The sequence below is a fragment of the Eubalaena glacialis genome, chromosome 4 (genome assembly GCF_028564815.1).
Source record: "Eubalaena glacialis isolate mEubGla1 chromosome 4, mEubGla1.1.hap2.+ XY, whole genome shotgun sequence".
NCBI lineage: Eukaryota > Metazoa > Chordata > Mammalia > Artiodactyla > Balaenidae > Eubalaena > Eubalaena glacialis.
The window spans coordinates 176,808,564-176,827,100 of record NC_083719.1 but is presented as its reverse complement, the minus strand read 5'-3'; the positions used below and the strand labels follow the sequence as shown (position 1 = coordinate 176,827,100).

Genomic DNA, 18,537 nt, shown 5'->3' with positions numbered 1-18,537 from the left:
GAAAGGTAAATATATATACTGGACTAGGATATCCAAGAACTGCCACAAGGCCATTAGGAAAATCCAAATACCAAACTGTCATTTTTCAGTGGCCCCTTAACATAGAATAAAACATTATAAAACAATGTTAACCTAACTGCATTATTAGAAATACACTTCAATTCACCTATGATCCAACAGGTTTCAAACAGGAAAGAGAAAATATAATTAACTGATTTAAAGAAAAAGCACTACCTATTAATCTTATGTACTGCTATGGAAACATATGACTTATAAAATCATCTCACCTTGTATTCATTTCTGAGAGTAATTACTAGAAATCCACTGTCCAATGGTGCACTCTAAGAAAAGAGGCTTGATAAAGACAACATATTTACAACTTTAATAACAACTCTTTCCTATTTTCTGGAACGTTACACATAGATTAATTTCCATCAAGTTTTCTCATGTTACTTACATTTATATTCTTTTTCACATGTAAAGATGTGGGCTCACTGAACTCTTTCCCAGGCTGTTTAACTCAAGAGTTTTTGTCCAGTGAGTCCTTTCATCCTTTCAGAACTGGGATGACTCAAGGCTTTCCAACATTCTTTACATTTATATGGTGCCTCTCCAGTGTGTGTTCTCACACGTCTTCAAATGGTTTGTGACAAATGAAGGGTTTACCACATTCCCTCCACTCTGATCTTTTTCACATCTTCAAAAAAAACCTCTGATAACATCTGAAGGCTTTCCCACATTCCTTACAGTCACAGGGTTTCTCTTCAGTATGAGTTCTTTTGCGCATTTCTAATGAAGTGTAATCTCTGCAGGATTTATCACATTGCTTACAAGGTTTCTCTTCTATGGGAGTCCTTTCATGTGTTTTCAAACTTTGAAAATATCTGAAGGCTTTCCCGCCTTGTTTACACTGACAGGCTTTCTCTCCAGTGTGGCTTCTTTCATGTTTTCAAAGTGAAGTTGATCAACTAAAGGCTTTTCCATATTCCTTATTCATAGAATTTCTTCTCAGTATGAACTCTTTTGTGCTTTTGGAAGGAAGTGTAATATCTGAAAGCTCTACCACATTGTTCACATTCATAGGGTTTCTCTCCAGTGTGCAGTCTCATGTGTACTCTTAAGGTCTGGTGATGGGAGAGGGCTTTCCCACATTCCTTGCATTCATAGGGTTTCTCTCCAGTATGAGTTCTTCCGTGTGACTGTAAGGAATTGTAATAACTGAAGGCTTTACCACATTGTTCACATTCGAAGGGTTTCCCTCCAGTATGAATTTGTTTGTGTTTGTGAAAGGAAGGGTAATATCTGAAGGCTTTACCACATTGTTTACATTCATAGGGTTTCTCTCCAGTGTGCAGTCTCATGTGTATTTTTAAGGTTTGGTGATGGGAGAGGGCTTTCCCACATTCCTTGCATTCATAGGGTTTCTCTCCAGTATGAGTTCTTCTGTGTGATTGTAAGGAATTATAGTAACTGAAGGCTTTACCACATTGTTTACATTCATAGGGTTTCTCTCCAGTGTGAATCCTTTGATGTATTCGAAAAGAACTAGGAGAAATGAAGGCTCTCTCACATTCCTTACATTTATAAGGTCCATCTCCAGTGTGAGTGATCATGTGTGCTCGAAGGCTTGAGAGACCTCTGAAGGCTCTCCCACATTCCTTACATTCATAAGGCTTTTCCCCAGTATGAATTCTTTCATGTTTTCGAAAAGAACTGGGACAACTGAAGGCTTTACCACACTGCTTACATTCATAGGGTTTCTCTCCTGTATGAGTCCTTTCATGTGTTCGAAAAGTATGATAATATCTAAGGAATTTTCCACATTGTTTACACTGATAGGGTTTCTCTTCACTGTGAGTTGTTTCATGTGTTCGCAATGAAGAGGAACAATTAAAAGCTTTCCCGCATTCCTTACAAGTATATGGAGCATCTCCAGTGTGTGTTACCATGTGTCTTCGAAACGCTGTGCTCCACATGAAAGCTTCCCCACATTCCTTACATTCATAGGGTTTTTCTCCTGTGTGAATCCTTTCATGTGTTTGAAAGGATGCGCGGGAATGGAACGCTTTTCCACATTCCTTACATTTATATTTTTTCTCTCGATTGTGATTTTTTTCATGTGCCTCCAAAAATTGGAGATAGCTAAAGGCTTTACCACATTCCTTACATTTATATGGCTTCTCTCCATGTTTCTGACACTCATATGGTTTACGTTCAGTGTGACAGCTCATGTGTCTCTTAAGGGATGAATGACGCGTAAAGACTTTTCCACATGTACTGCATTCACGTGGTTTCACTCCAGTAGTTTTCTTGTTCAGATTGAGATTTGGAATAAGGCTGAATTTTTCTCCACACTGACTACCCTCTTTACTTTCACAGAGTCTCTCTACCACATGACTTCTGTAAAAAACAAGGAGTATATTATCAATGAGGTCTTTATTAACAATTTTATACTTAATAGTAGGATATTTGAAGTACATTTTTATCACTTATAGCAATAGTGTAGGTTTTATGCCTTGTCTGAATTGTTTCAAGTTGAATATAAGAAATGCTCTTGCAATCATCAAAACAGTGACATTCATATAGAGTTTATTTATAGTGTTGAACTATTTTGCAAACCCTGAACATCTATGTCACATAAGAAAGTAATTTTGGTGAAAATTTTCTAAGAATAACTAAGTTTGGAGCATGCATTATTTCTTTTATTTCCTTCTTTTAAAATTGCATAACCTAACAGGATACTCACATGAGGCACTATTTTATATTGTGAGTGTGACTTACCTTAGTTTTCTCCCCTGGTTTTTGTACTGATCTTCAATGTCATGATCTTCCCATTTTTCTCCTAAATTGCAGACCAAGAAAAATGATCCCAAAATATTAGAAGTTATAGAAAAACTATCTAAGTCCATTGTTGGCTGTGACCATGCCTAGTTTATTTAGCAACATCCTGCATTTCCACATTCAACATCTTGGAACAATGTTAACGAGCAAGAAACATGTGTTCTCTAATTGACAAAGTAAAGGTAAGTTGTCATCCTCACCTACTGAGGCCAGGTTCCTCAATGTTTCCCGCATCACATCTCTGTAGAGTTTCTTCTGTGAAGGATCCAGTAAAGCCCACTCCTCCAGGGTGAAGTTCACAGCCACATCCTCAAAGGTCACTGAGTCCTAAAACATCCCAAATATGTGTATAGTAGGATGTGTGAGACTAACAGCACTGGACATCTGTACACCATTTATACAAAGGTTACGTATGATCCTGTCATCTCCAAACATTTATTCTATGACTTGGTCATCAGAAACTTACTCTCTGTCCACACTTCCTCATAAGTTTAACAGCATCGTGAAAACATGCAAATTATTTACATAGTTTTATTGTGATCTCGTCACATCTTATTTCTCTCTAATTGCAGGGTCCAGAGCATGTCGGGAAATGACAGAAATGCTACACACATGAAACAAATATCATTTTAAGATCATGGATTCCTTGTGAGGAAAACTCTTCCCTCGCCCTTATTACCCACCATTTACAGCACACCATGAGCCAAAGGGTCAAATTTGCATAAGATTTTACTAAATAAAAACAGAGTGAAAACTAAAAGCTTTTACTTCTATCCCTATCACCAAACATGAGAATCCAGAACACCTGTAGAAATCCAGCTTTTAATAAGGTCCAGCTGGCTATTTCATCCCTAAGTACTCCAGGCCTTTAGAAGTAGTGTGGTATGATGTAGCTGGTGGAATGAAAATATCCTTGTCAGGAAGTATTGCTTTTAACTTGTGTAATACTTACCACAGGCTCAGTTTTCCCTTTCTCTCTCTGGTTTGATGGACTAGAAAGTTATTTGGAACTTAGAGTTCAGATACTAGGAAGAAGATGTCACAACTTAGACCACAAAGTCCCTATACTTGTGCGCCTTGGGGCTGCTTGGAGGCACACAAAGTGCGATAATATGCCAGAAGAGCTCTTTATGGCAGAACCAGAACACTGGGCCCTGTGCCTTGCTGACCTTGAGGAACAGCTGCAGACTGCAAGCATGTTCACTGAAAACCACAATGGATTCATGGCTAATTTGCCCATAAAATATATGAAGGATTCAGCAGTGCTTTGCTCCAAACGACTCTAAAATCTCCATTTTCAAACAGCAGGAAGAAGTGTTTCCCAACCAGCCATTCTAGAGGCTGTTCTCCCAATTTCTCTAATTCCCAAGCTCCTATCTGGTCTACAGAAGTATGATGGTTTGACCACTGAACATACGAATTCCTTAGTTGATGACACCACATACTGCCAATAGTGAATGAAAGGGTTTACTTCCATAATTGAGGTCTCTGGGGAAAGTAAGGCATACTTCTCCAGCTGTCATGAAATGGCTTGAGAGAGAAAGGAAAGGTGCCTAGACTCTTTTTTTTTTTTTAATTGAGGTTAGGGGGTGGGTTTGGGTGAGGGTTCACATGCAAGAACAGGATCTTATGAGGACTGACTGTTTTGCTACTGCCAAAGGAAGGAGCACCAAGGCACTCTTATCACTTTGTATAGATGTGGGTCAAAGAGAAATGAGGGGGGATGAGACTTTAAGGTTGTCAGCAGCCAGTCATCAAAAACTGGAGTCAGAGAACTCTGGTTTCTGGTTTTGGATGCCATCATTCCCAACCTCATAGAAAAAAGTGAAAACACTTGAAATCAACAACTCTTCTTAGTTCCATCAGAGCTCTGAAGTCACAGGAAACCACTGTTTTCAAAGTTGGGAAACAGAAAATAAAGATACAAGGCCTATACTGAAAACAATCTATTTCACCAGAAGCTAGTTCAAAGACAAAAGAGAGCAAACAAAGCAGAACACAATATCCATGAACTGTAGGACAATGACAGAATGTATAAAATACATACAGTGGAAATACCTTAAGGAAAAGAAAGACAGAAAGGAACAGAAGAAATAAGCAAAATAATAATTACTGAGATTTTTCAAAAATTAATCATTGATGGCAAACCACAGATCCAGGAAGCTCAGAGAACACAAAATGAAAACACTAAAAAATGTACACCCACGACACAGTGGTTAAGAATCCGCCTGCCAGTGCAGGGGACACGGGTTCAAGCCCTGGTCCAGGAAGATCCCACATGCCGTGGAGCAACTAAGCCTGTGCACCACAACTACTGAAGCCCGCGCGCCTAGAGCCCATGCTCCACAACTAGAGAAGCCACTGCAATGAGAAGCCCGCGCACTGCAATGAAGAGTAGCTCCCACTCGCCACAGCTAGAGAAAGCCCGCACACAGCAACAAAGACCCAATGCAGGCAAAAAATAAATAAAATTAATTAAAAAAAAGCACACCCAAGTATATCATATTCAAACTGAAGAAAAAGAGAATATATTGAAAAGAGCTAGCAGAAGAAACACCTTAGTAATAGAGAAAAAAAGATTAAAAACATTTCTTATTTTATTGAAGTATAGTTGATTTACAGTGTTGTGGTTTTTAAAAAATATATATATATTTTTATTTGTTATTTATTTTATTTACTTACTTATTTAGGCTGCACTGGGTTTTAGCTGCGGCATGCATGCAGGATCTAGTTCCCTGACAAGGGATCAAACCCGAGACCCCTACATTGGGAGCTCAGAGTCTTACCCACTGGACCACCAGGGAAGTCCCTACAATGTTAATTTCTGCTGTACAGCAAAGTGAATCAGTTATACATATATATTCTTTTTCATATTCCTTTCCATTATGGTTTATTACAGGATATTGACTATAGTTCCGTGCTGTACAGTAGGACCTTGTTGTTTATCCATTCTATATATAATAGTTTGCATCTGCTAATCCCAAACTCCCAATCCATCCGTCCCCCACTCCCTCTTGGCAACCACTAGTCTGTTCTCGGTATCTGTGAGTCTGTTTCTGTTTCGTAGATAAGTTCATTTGTGTCATATTTTAGATTCCACATATAAGTGATATCATATGGTATTTGTCTTTCTCGTTCTGACTTACTTCACTTAGTACGATAATCTTTAGGTCCATCCATGTTGCTGCACATGGCATTATTTTATTCTTTTTTATGACTGAGTAGTATTCCTTTTTTTTTTTGGTGTGTGTGTGTGTATATTTATATATATGTATATATATACACCAATCTTCTTCATTCATCTGTTGATGGACATTTAGATTGTTTCCATGTCTTGGCTATTGTGAATAGTGCTGCTATGAATATAGGGGTGCATGTATCTTTTCTAATTATAGTTTTGTCTATATGTCCAGCACTGGGATTGCTGGCTCATATGGCAACTCTATTTCTAGTTTTTTAAGGAACCTCCATACTGTTTTCTATAGTGGCTGCACCAACTTACATTCCCACCAACAGTGTAGGAGGGTTCCCTTTTCTCCACACCCTTTCCAGCATTTGCTATTTGTAGCCTCTTTAATGATGGCCATTCTGACCAGTGTCAGGTGGTACCTAATTGTAGTTTTGATTTGCATAGCGAAAAAAAGGCTTGAATTAAATCAGACTTGTTTACAGAAACCACACAAGGAAGAAGAGAGTGGCGTGAAATACTGTACAGGCAGGCATACTTCATTTCATTGTGCTTCACTGTATTGTACTTTGCAGATTTTGTGTATTTTACATATTAAAAGTTTGTGGCAACCCTACATTGCCAGATGATAGTTAACACTTTTTAGCAATAAAGTTCTAAAATTGAGCTATGTAGATTTTTTTAGACATAATGCTATTGCATACTTAATAGGCTACAATATAGTATAAACATAACTTTTATATGCACTGGGAAACCAAAAAATAAGTGTGACTCACTTTATTGTGGTGGTCCTGAACAGAATCCCCAATCTCTGAGGTATGCCTGTATTTAAAGTTTTGAAATAAAAAAAAACACTCTCTTGGGACTTCTCTGGCGGCACAGTGGTTAAGAATCTGCCTGCCAATGCAGGGGACACGGGTTCGAGCCCTGGTCCGGGAGGATCCCATATGCCGTGGAGTGACTAAGCCCGTGCACCACAACTACTGAGCCTGCACTCTAGAGCCCACGAGCCACAATTACTGGGCCCGTGTGCCACAACTACTGAAGCCTGCGCTCCTAGAGCCCGTGCTCCACAACAAGAGAGGCCACTGCAATGAGAAGCCCACGCACCGCAACAAGGAGTAGCCCCCACTTGCCGCAACTAGAGAAGCCCACACGCAGCAACAAAGACCCAACACAGCCAACAATAAATAAACAAAATAAATTTAAAAAAAAGAAAGAATAAAGTATGGTTCTTTAAAAAAAAACCCCAAAACTCTTAGTTTTCAAATCCCAAAGCTAGTCCTTTGAAAATATTAATTTAATAAAAATGATAAACATCTAATCAAGACAACTGAGAAAAGAAGAAAAACAGAAATTACTAAATCAGAAATAAAAGGAGGAGGAAATAACCATGAAAAAGGATTTGACACCATCCAACATCCATTTATGATAACAAACTAGAAATTGAGGGGAAGGCTCTCTTCTTAAAAAAGAACAACTATACAACACCTGTAGGTAAGATCATACTGAGTGGTGAGAAACTGGATGCTTTACTGTTAAGAGGGGAACAGGGCAAGGAAGTTTCCTTTCACTGCTCCTATTAAACAATGTACTGGAAGCCCTAGCCAATGCAGTAAGGTAAGAAAAAGAAATAAAAGGTATACAGAATGGGAAACAACAAATAAAACTGTCTTTGTTCCTTATGACACGATTGTTTATGCAAAACATCTGATAGCATCCACAACAACAGAGATAACCCCTGGAATTAGTAACAGTGTATAGCAAGGTTGAAGGATACACAAGTCAATTGCTTTCCTATAGACCCACACAAATACAGTCAATTGATCTTTGACAGAGGAGTAAAGGCAATTCAATGGAAAAAGTAAAGCCTTTTCAACAATGCTGTAAATAATGAATATTCACATAGAAACACACATGAGCATACACAAAATGGAAGTCGACACACACCTTACACCTTTCACAAAAATTAACTTAAAACAAATCATATATCTAAATGTAAAATGAAAAAGCAAAAACCTGCTAGAAGATAACATATGAGAAACTATAGGTGACCTTGGGTTCGGTCATAAATTTTTCGATGAGACACACACACAAAAATCCACAAAAGAGAAAAAATGCTAAGTTTCACTTCATTAAAATGAAAAACTCCCGCTCTGGAAGAAGTGTTTAGAGAATGAAAAGGCAAGTCACACACCAGGAGAAAATCCTTTGTAAAACACTTATCTGATAAATAAGTGATACCCAAAACATCTAAAGAACTCTTAAAGCTCAACAATAAGATTACAAATACTCCAAATAAAAATGGGCAAAAGATGTGAACAGACAACTCACCAAAGAAAGACAGATGGAAAATAAGGAATTTGAAAACATGCTCAACATACGTCACTGGGGAATTACAAATAAAACAATGAGCTATCACTACATACTTATTAAATGCTAAAAATTTTGAGACACTCAGAACACCAGCCATTGGTGAAGACGCGAAGCTATAGATAATCCTTATTCATTGTTGGTGGTAATGAAATTTGATATGCCTGTATTGGAAGACAGGAATTTTCTGTCAAAACTAAATACACTCTTACTTCTCATACTAAGATCCAACAATCACACTTGTTGGTATTGACCTAAATGAGTTGACCTCACGATCTCACATTTTCACAAAAACCTACATATGAATGTTTGTAGGCACTTTATTCATACTTGGCAAGGGTTAAGAGTTAAGCAAGATATCTTTCAAGAGTCAAATGGGTAAGTCAGTGGTATATCCTTACAATGAAATACTGTTCAGTGATAAAAGGAAATGAGGTATCAAGCCATGAAAACACATGGAGGAACCTTAAAAGTATACTGCTAAGTGAAAGAAGCCAATCTCACAAGGCTACACACTGTATGATTCCAAGTGAACGACACCCTGGAAAAGACAAAACTATGGGCCAGTAAAAAGATCTCAGGCTGTGAAGGATTTGAGGGTTGGAGGGAGGGATGAATGAATAGGTGGGGCATAAAAGATGTTTAGGGAAGTGAAACTACTGTATGTGATACAGAAATGAAGGACACAGGTCATTAAACATTTTCCAAACCCACAGATCTTATAACGCAGAGTCAATGCTAATGTAAACCGTGCAATTTACTGTATCAGTATTTGCTGAGCAGTTTTAACAAATGTACCAGTTAAACAAGAAGTAAAAAATAGTGCAAACTGTGGATGCAGAGGGGTTATGTGGGAATTCTCTATACTTTCTGATCTATTTTCCTGTAAACCTAAAACTACTCTAAAACAACTGAAGTGTATTAGAAAAAAAAAGATGAAGACAAACTAATTACAATTCACCCCTGATTTGACTGACTGATGACTGAAACAGGACACCTTTCATTCAACTGATTTGAACTTATTCAATAAGGCAGTATGGTGCTCCATGAGCCTGAGACCAGTAAGAGAGGTAAAACTTCCACTGAATGCCATGTTGAAGAGAACTGCACTGCATATTCTGAGAAGTGCCATGGTTACTATCAATAGTGTCTAGAACTCCAACATGGATGAGGACTGTCCTGGCAAGACAGTGTGTTCTGGACCTAGGGCATGTTAGATGAGATTTACCTTGATTTATATTTTTGGTATCTCTTGAGTTCAGAGGTTCCTAAAGTTCTTTTACCACAAAGGGGCAACTCTTAGACAATTGTCCAAAAGTCTGTGAATACAAGTAGATGAGGCCAATTTTGGTCAGTAGTAAGACGACTGCCTGATGTTTGGTTAGTGTGACCCTGGGGTTTGGTCATTCATCAGGGATATCACAATTAAGGGATGAAGAGCAGCAACTTTCCACGGAGCTCATCATGTAGGAATGCATATTGTCATCCTTAAAGTCTATGCACACCCAAAAGCTGTGCATTCCGTCAATCCCAGGGAAGCCTCCATCTGGGGAAGTGGTGACCTTTTCCAACACCAAAGCAACTTTCAAGGGACTGAATAGGGAAGAGGCCACCCTCCTGCAGGAGGCATAGGCCAGGACAGGTTTGACTCCATCATGTCACATGGCGGTGTTGGTAGGCCTGCCGACCCGATGGGGTGCTATTTCTAACGTCAAAGGCATAATGGGCAGCTCAGCAGAGGATCGCATGCTCAGCACTTGTGAGAGCCTCTATTTTCAAGAGACCCCGGTACATGGTGATAATTGAAGTTCTAAGGCAGTTCCTTGCACCAGAAGCCTATAGACAACTCAAGGCCATCATGGGTAATTCCAGGAGGCATTAGCCTCTATACTGAGGGAGACTTCAAGGGAACTAACAGGAGTGCCTGTTGTATGGCCATTTAAACACAGTCCAGAGCCTTCTGTAGTAGGGGTGCTCTCAAGGTAGGGGCCAATTTCCAAGTAATAGTAAAAATGGGCTCAGGTAAAATTCATAAATAAGGAATATGTTGTCTCCCCAACACCAAAAGAACCTAGTAGCTCTTGTGGGTGCTGAGAGGGACTACAGATATTTCTTCACATTGTCAGGGAGGGAGCAGCTGTCTAATTACCAAAAAACATTCAGAAACTTAACCAAGGGCCTCACATATGTGTAGGGTCAATGGCCCATACACTTTTTGCAAGCTCCTTTTTTCAATAATTGTATGTTCTGAATGAATGAGAAATGAATGTCCTCAGGGGAGGATGTCGTTAGTGTGATGTCATACCTGTGCTCCTGGAACAAAGTGCATGCAGTTCAGATCTTCCTGCAGAGACTGTGGGATGGCCAAGCTGCTGAGGTTCCCTGAGGGTAACCAGGTAAAGGTGTATCATGTCCCTTCAGAGGTGAAGGCAACTGCAGCTGAGAGGGTGTTGAAATAGGCACTGAACAGAACAGGCTTATCAAATCTGTGAAAGCAGGATATTTACCAGCCGCTGATTGGATGGAGTAAGTAATTTCCATAACGTTGGAGACTAGGAATAGGGGCTAATTTGATGCAACCACAGTTCGGGTTGCTGTAATCCACTATGAGGTGTCATTCATCCTTTCCAGGTTTAAGGGCAGACCAAATAAGGCTATTAAAAGAAGAAAATTGGCGGTAATCACTTCTCCCTAAATACATTTCTTATAATGGTTTTCAATAATTCAAGGCCTTGTTTAATTTAAATCAGGCCATATTAACTAATTGAACTGATAGCTAAGGTCTCTCTCTGGAGTCTCATTTTGTCTAGTCAATTTGGAAGTAGAAGACTTAATTTAATTTTACTTAATGAACCATGGGTTCAGAGCTTCCCTGCTCACTATGGGATATTTTGGGACAATGGGCCCATTGAGAAACACGCATTCGCACTGGCTTGTTTTTATATAAAGAAACATTAACAGGATGATCAAGAAGTAATCAAAAACTGGTAATTTGAGAGTGGGTGGAGTAAGAGTACAGGAGTGGAAGAGGATATGTAGGTAGGGAGTCATTAAGTTTCTTATTTCAGGAATATTTTTTAACCCTCATGTGCATGATTTATTTAAAATCAGGAGAGAAATTGATATACGTCATATTTTCCCATGCTTAATCATTATTTTAAATTAATTTTTGCTTTTTAAAATGAATTTTAACTTTTCTACATAGGAAACCACTCCAAGATTTAATCCTTTAAATGCTAACAGATATAAAACTGCACACCGTCAAAGATTTACAAATCCCCTTCTAACTAAAAGGACAAGAACATTATAGTTTGTCCCTCCACTACATTTCACGCTGGGGATATTTTCAGGAATGAGTGGCATAATATAAAATATTAGGGGTTTGCAATTAAACCCTGAAATAGACTAGGAATTTAAAAGATGTATATAAGCTTTGAGGTGTTTTCTTCATATCAACAGAAATATAAATTCAATTGTTTTTTCCTCACATCCATTAAAATAAGAATTCATTTGCTTTAGGAATAGCATGGCCTTTTAAATGTCAAAGTTCCCTAGGGACAGGAGGGCATTATGCTAAGTGCAATAAGTCAGAGAAAAATAAATACTTAATAACTGTAAATGGAGTATAACCTTTAAAAATTGTATAATAAATAAATAATTTGTTTTTAATGGAAAAAGCACCTGAGCACTTAAATACACCCATCTCATGTTGAAGTTCTTTTGCCTAAATGGAACAAAATTCTAATTGGTTCCACAATTTTCTTGCTTTACTCACATCGTATCTCTCAATCAACTTACACACTAAAAGCCCCAAAGCTAATGGAAACTAGAGTCAAAGAACTGCAATCTTCAGTTGAGAAAGAAATCCAAAGAAAGAAACACATATTTGAAATGACTGTGTGATTTTGAGGATTCCAGTATTTATGTGAAAAATTTAACAATTTTTGCAAAGTACTTGGAAATTGATATTGGCTTAGTAAACCTCCTTAAGGTAGAATTTTAAAGCTTTTCACACACTGGAACTCTACCTGGTTTTGGACCAACCCCAGAACAAAACAGAGCCACCTCTTACACACACACACACACACACACACACACACACACACACGCACGACTGCAATAAACCTGGAGAACTTGCATGAGGGAACTCACCTTAAAAGGAGAAATTGTATAGTTTTTAAAACTGTATAAAATAAAATTGTTTGCTCTGCTATAAACCACCATTAAAAATCACAGTGTTTTAATTTGGTACTCAAATACCATTTTTGGATTAAAAATTGTCACAGAAGTAATAAAAGATTCCAACAACAACAGCAACAAAAGAAACACAAATACTGGAATCAACACAGATAAGCAGCCTTCTAGCTACAGTTCAGAAGAAAAACCCACTTTCGGAAATATGACCAAATTCCCAGACTTGGGGTCTAAGATATAACCCCTAGAGTGGGTTAGTCGCTGGAGAAGGAGGGTAGGGACAGCTGAGGAGCCACATGAATGAATTCTGGGAGCTCCACATGCCCTCCCGCGTCCTGTAAGCATGGAAGTCTTGCCTCCACTAGGTTCTAGTTTCACAAGTGAGGAAACTGTCAGCCTGATCCAATTTAAGGTTCTGACCCAAATTCATAAACCCTTTGTCCACAAGACAGAGGGTATGATCGTAACAGACTCTCTCAATGTGCACAAATTACACTGAGTGCACCTACACTGTGGATGCACAACTCAAACATGACGTCTAGAAATGTCTAGGCCTATGGAACCACAACTACAACCTCAGAAAGGGAATCAATCCCACCTCCTTGCAGGTGCACCCCCAGCTTTCCAGGGCTCTGTAGCTTCTCTCAGCGTTAAGTCTCCTTGTGTGATGGGTGTAAGCAGGTAGGACACCTGCAGGGGAGGCTCCCCAGGAAGAACAACTGGGCCTGCAAGTCCTTCTCTTTACAGGCTCAAGGAAGTGTGGATCACTGACTATAGGCCTCTGCTCTGCACTGGAGTTGCTTTGGAACACGGTTGATGTTTTAACTGACACAAACCTGGTGTTTGAACAATCCAGCAAAATAATTTAAACCCATCGTTTATGTGGAAAGGAGATAAGAAAATTGTAAGCCACTGTTACTAGTTCAACCAGAAAACACAAAATATCTACTCGTTTCAGAAGACAAGATGTCAGTTAATGATTATTTCCAAGGCAAGAAACTGGTTTGAAAATAATTAATTGCACTTGAACACTTGGTCTTCAAGTCTCAGCAGACACCACACAATCTGAGAATTTCATTTGAAATCACCCAAAAGTAAAGAATAGTCCTCAGAAACTTACTACACACGCTTGGGGGAAGAAAAAAAGCAAAACAAGAATTTGTAAATGGAATGTAATCCTGGAATATTTTATTTTTTCTGAAATTCACCACTTTTGCCTCTTTGGAAATATTTTATACTACTGTCTTTGAAGCTGTATTGATTAAATACATTTTATCTGATTGAAAAACGATGTTTAAATACATGAATAAATCTTTTAAAGGTGACAATCCCAGGGAGGGCCAACGCTGACAGCACATATCACCCAGGAAAGTTTTAAAGAGGAACCTCCACCCATAGGATGTCTGTGCCCAGGAATGAGTCTGGGAGGAGAGGCACAAGGATTTTGAACAACCTAATTCCAGGAGGTTATTCTTTGTTTTCTTCTCATGGAAAACACCCACAGACAGAAGTAAACTGAAAAAAAAGGGCCATCCATGGCTCTGGGGGAAAATGATAAACAGTTAAAATACTGGGTCTGTTTGAAATGTACCACGGAGGACAAATAGTTGATAACGATGCTGTGAATCAGAGAAGGAAATGGCTTTGGGAATGTGGGGTGCATTGTGAAAATTTAGGGATTTATTACCCTAGAAAGAGCTAGGCTGAGGGGAATGGGTCGTGGACTTGAGACTCTGCTACCCAAATAATTGAAAAACTCAAAGAGAAAACGGGTGCCCCCTGGCAGAAAGTAAGGACTGGGGACCCCCCAGACCACAGCTCCTCTCACGCACGAACCACGGAGACCGAGTCACGATGGTCCCCTGATGACCCTCCCGGTGGTCACCACACAATCTGGGGCGGACGTGGGGCTGCGGGGCCGGGGCCGAAGCCGCGGCTTGCAGTGACGGGACAGGACACAGGGATCCCGGCTGCCGGCCCCGCCCCCACGCTGCCGGACGGAGGGGACCGAGGTCCGAGCGGCGCCACTCGCGTCCTCAAGACTCCGGAGTTGACAGCGGGGAGGCCCGGTACCATCACAGCTGGTTCGGGTCAATTCCAGCCAACGCCTCCTTCCCTCCCGCTCCAACTCCGCACCCTGGTAACCCACACTCACCATTTTTAGGTTTCCTGGGTCTCTCTGAATCCTTCCTACGACTCCCACGACCACCGCAGGTCACAGCGCGACAGACTCTGAGGCACTGCCACCACCGTCATTTAAGGATAGGAAACCGGATCGCTAGCCCGGCCTGAGGGAGTGAAAACGCCCGAGCTAGAGCGGTGCGTCGCCCCACCCACCTGCCCAAGCGGCGCCCCTGATTGGACAGTTTGCAAGGCCGCATCCCCCAGTGCTTGAGTGACAGCTGGGCGGGAGGACGTGTGACTCTTGGAAACCAGCTTCCGCCCCGCCCCTGCCCCGACCGGTGCTGAGGGCAGCGGGTGGGGCGGAAACCTGACCCAGCCTGATTCCTTTGCGTTGAAACAGAACTTTTTCGCCCAGCTCTATATGAACACATGAGCGCAGGGAATTTCTGACTGAGTTTCCCAATGGAGCAACTAAGCACAGAGCATGAGGGTAGCCCAGGCAGGTGTATGATCAGGCCACCCAAGATGGCTGTTCTCTTGCTCTCTGTACATGCCCTGCTCTACCAGGCCCAGCTTCACCTACACCCTATTCACATGATCGATCCTCCCTCTTAATCTTGGAGCCTAATCAGTAAATGCTTAGGTGCTTGCCCCCGGTTACTGATTGTTCTAATCTTCAGATCAGACTATCTCCACTTTCATAGTTTATCAAACGGGTGGTGAGGTTTCCTGGTAACTGATGAGCCAATCTGAGGTCAGTTTCCTCCATAACTGGTACCTCCCACCCAACGAAGACTGCTCCTTGTCCTGCCTGACATCTGCTGTCTACCGTGGGGTGTAGCTCCAGGAGCCTTCTGCTTCGGACATGTAAGATCCCCTGTTAAACCATTGATTTCTCTACGGCTGATTCCGGGTTCTTTGGTCTTGAGACTGGGCAGTTAATGGGTTTGCAAACCTGCAGGGTGCAACCCAACACCTGGCCACACTGGAAAAGAGGGTCTTGTGTTCTCTAGGGGCCAAGGGTGTCGACTAAAAAAATATTCACCACCTAAAAGTTAAGAGTTATGTTTTATTCGGCAGACATACTGAGGACTTCAAGCCTGGGAGGCAGCATCTTAAGCAACCCTGAGAAGATTGCTCTGAGGAGGCGAGGGGGTAGCTAGGATATATAGGAGTTTTGCAACAAAGGGCAGGTAGTAGGAACAAAAGATTACTGTTAATAAAAGAAAACTAGATATCTCAAGTTAAGGAATTTAGCACTTTTCTATATATGGGAAGATGCAAGAGTCTGGACTCACTGAAATCATTCCTTTGATGTGTACCTCAGCTACAGTATCCTATGTTTTCACATCCTGAGTTTCCTCAGGGCTCACCACTGTTGGGAGTGGCTGCAGTCTGATGGCTGCTAGATGGCAGGTATTCTTTGTTTCCTTCCTGAGTTCCCTCAGGGCTCCCCGGCTCACTGCAGTTGCTGATAAATGTAACATCCTTTGTTTACTGACATGGCAGGCAGGCAGTATTTTATTTCTCACGGGTTTGGTGTAAGGCTGGGAGGCCACTCATGGAACTGTGACCCTGTTTCAGAAACACAGAAACTGAAATGTGACCTCACCATCTGTAATAAAAAATCTGGCTTCATCTTAATCTTCAGTTTTAAGTTATTTTTTATTTTTTTAAAATTTGGCTGTGCTGCGTGGCTTGCGGCATCTTAGTTCCCTGACCAGGGATTGAACCTGCACCCTCGGCAGTGAAAGTACGGAGTCCTAACCACTGGACCGCCAGGGAATTCCATCCATTTTAATCTTTGATCCTTGACAGCGCTGAGCCTTCTTCCATCCATCCGTGGTCCAACCCCACTCATTTGGTACTTAAGAGAAGGAATCCCAAGCACTTGGCTCTGGTGGGAAGTTTGAACCCTACAGTCCTAGTTGGGCTCAAGGACTCTCTAGAGTCTAAGCACAGGGTGTGAGATGTATTCATTAAATTCTCAGGTAAGGAAATTTATTTTAGATTAGTTTTTGCCTTTGTCCCTAGAGAACTTGAAATGTAAGCGACTATAATATCCCTAAGACAACTGATTCCTATTTTCACTAATATAAGAAAACAATAAATCGTTATGTAAATTTGAGATGCACCTGGAACCTCTTCCCCCGCCCCCAGATTTGTTGAGGTATAATTGATTAATAAAATTGTCTATATTTAAAGATTACAATGTGATGATTTTCTGATCTACATATACTATATTGTACATTTGTTAAGACGGTGGATTAAGAATTCTCACCACACATACACACAAACAATGTGAGGTGATGGATGTGTTAACCTGGAAACTCCAAGATGCTGAAGAGACTGGATTGCAAAACTCTTGCATTGCAAAGTGCTTAATGCATTTATTTACTTATTTCAACAGCTTTATTATGATATAATGTACATACTATACACTGCACCACTTTAAAGTGTATAATTCAGTGGGTTTTGGTATATTTACAGATAAATGCAATCATCACCACAATTTTTGAACATTTTGGTCACATCAAAAAGAAAACTGTCTCCCCTTTATCTGTCACCCCCCAATCGTCCCATCTTCCTCCTCCAAACCCCAGCCTTAGGCAACGCCTAATTTATGTTCTGTCTCTATAAATGTCCCTTTCCAGGGTTTTCATATGAAAAGAATCCTAGTATCTATGGTTTTTGTGACTGACTTCATTGATGTAGCATAATTTTTTAAAAAGGGACAACTGTGTTGTAGCAGGTATCAATTGTTCATTCATTTTTATGGCTGAAATATATTCCATTGGATGGATAAAACATGTTTTGTTTATATATTCGTCTGTTCATGGACATTTGGTATGTTTTCACCTTCTGGCTACTATGAATAACATCGCTATAAATTTCATGTACAAGTTTTTGTTCCAACATGTATTTTTCTTGGGCATATACCTAGGAGAGGAACTAATGGATCATATGGTAACGCTAGGTTTAATTTTTGAGGAACTCCAAGACTGCTTTACAGAGTGGCTACACCAGTTTATATTCGCACCACGTTTATGAGGGTCAAATTTCCTCCCATACCCCTGACATTTGTTATCTCACTTTTTGATTCCAGCCATCCTAGTGGATTTTTTTTTTTTAATAAATTTATTTATTTATTTATTTATGGCTGTGTTGGGTCTTCTTTGCTGCGCGTGGGCTTTCTCTAGTTGCGGCGAGTGGGGGCTACTCTTCGTTGCAGTGCGCGGGCTTCTCACTGCGGTGGCGTCTCTTGTTGTGGAGCACGGGCTCTAGGCGCTTGGGCTCAGTAGTTGTGGTTCGTCGGCTCTAGAGCGCAGTGTCAGTAATTGTGGCGCACGAGCTTAGTTGCTCCGTGGCATGTGGGATCTTCCTGGACCAGGGCTCAAACCCGTGTCCCCTGCATTGGCAGGCGGATTCTTCACCACTGTGCCACCAGGGAAGCCCCAGTGCCACTTTTTTTGATCCATTCATCTGTTTATGGACATTTGGGTTACTTCCACCTTTTGGCTATTGTGAATAATGCTAATAGACACACGAGTGGACATATATCTGTTTGAGTTCCTGCTTTTAATTCTTTTGAGTACTTACCCAGAAGTAGAGTTGCTAGATCAAACAGTAACTCAGTTCCAAATTTTTGATGAACTGCCATGTTGTTTTTCATCCTGGCGACACAATTTAATAGTCTCAGCAATAGCACACAAGGATTCCTAAGGGTGTTTTCACTTTCTGGATGGTGTCCTTTTTTTTTTTTTTTGGCCGAGCAGCATGCGGATCTTAGTTCCCCAACCAGGGATCAAACCTGTGCT

General features: G+C 40.5%; 1 protein-coding gene across 1 annotated transcript; it reads right to left on the bottom strand.

Moving 5' to 3' along the window:
• Window positions 1-332: 332 nt before the first annotated feature.
• Window positions 333-14,912, bottom strand: LOC133091247 (zinc finger protein 709-like). The gene is made up of 4 exons (XM_061190315.1): window positions 14,751-14,912; window positions 3,042-3,168; window positions 2,782-2,842; window positions 333-2,400 (listed from the first exon to the last, which is right to left on the bottom strand). Exons 1-4 carry the CDS (start codon window positions 14,751-14,753, stop codon window positions 990-992), a joined length of 1,602 nt encoding a protein of 533 aa, XP_061046298.1. The 5' UTR covers window positions 14,754-14,912; the 3' UTR covers window positions 333-989.
• Between the last annotated feature and the right edge of the window lie 3,625 nt (window positions 14,913-18,537).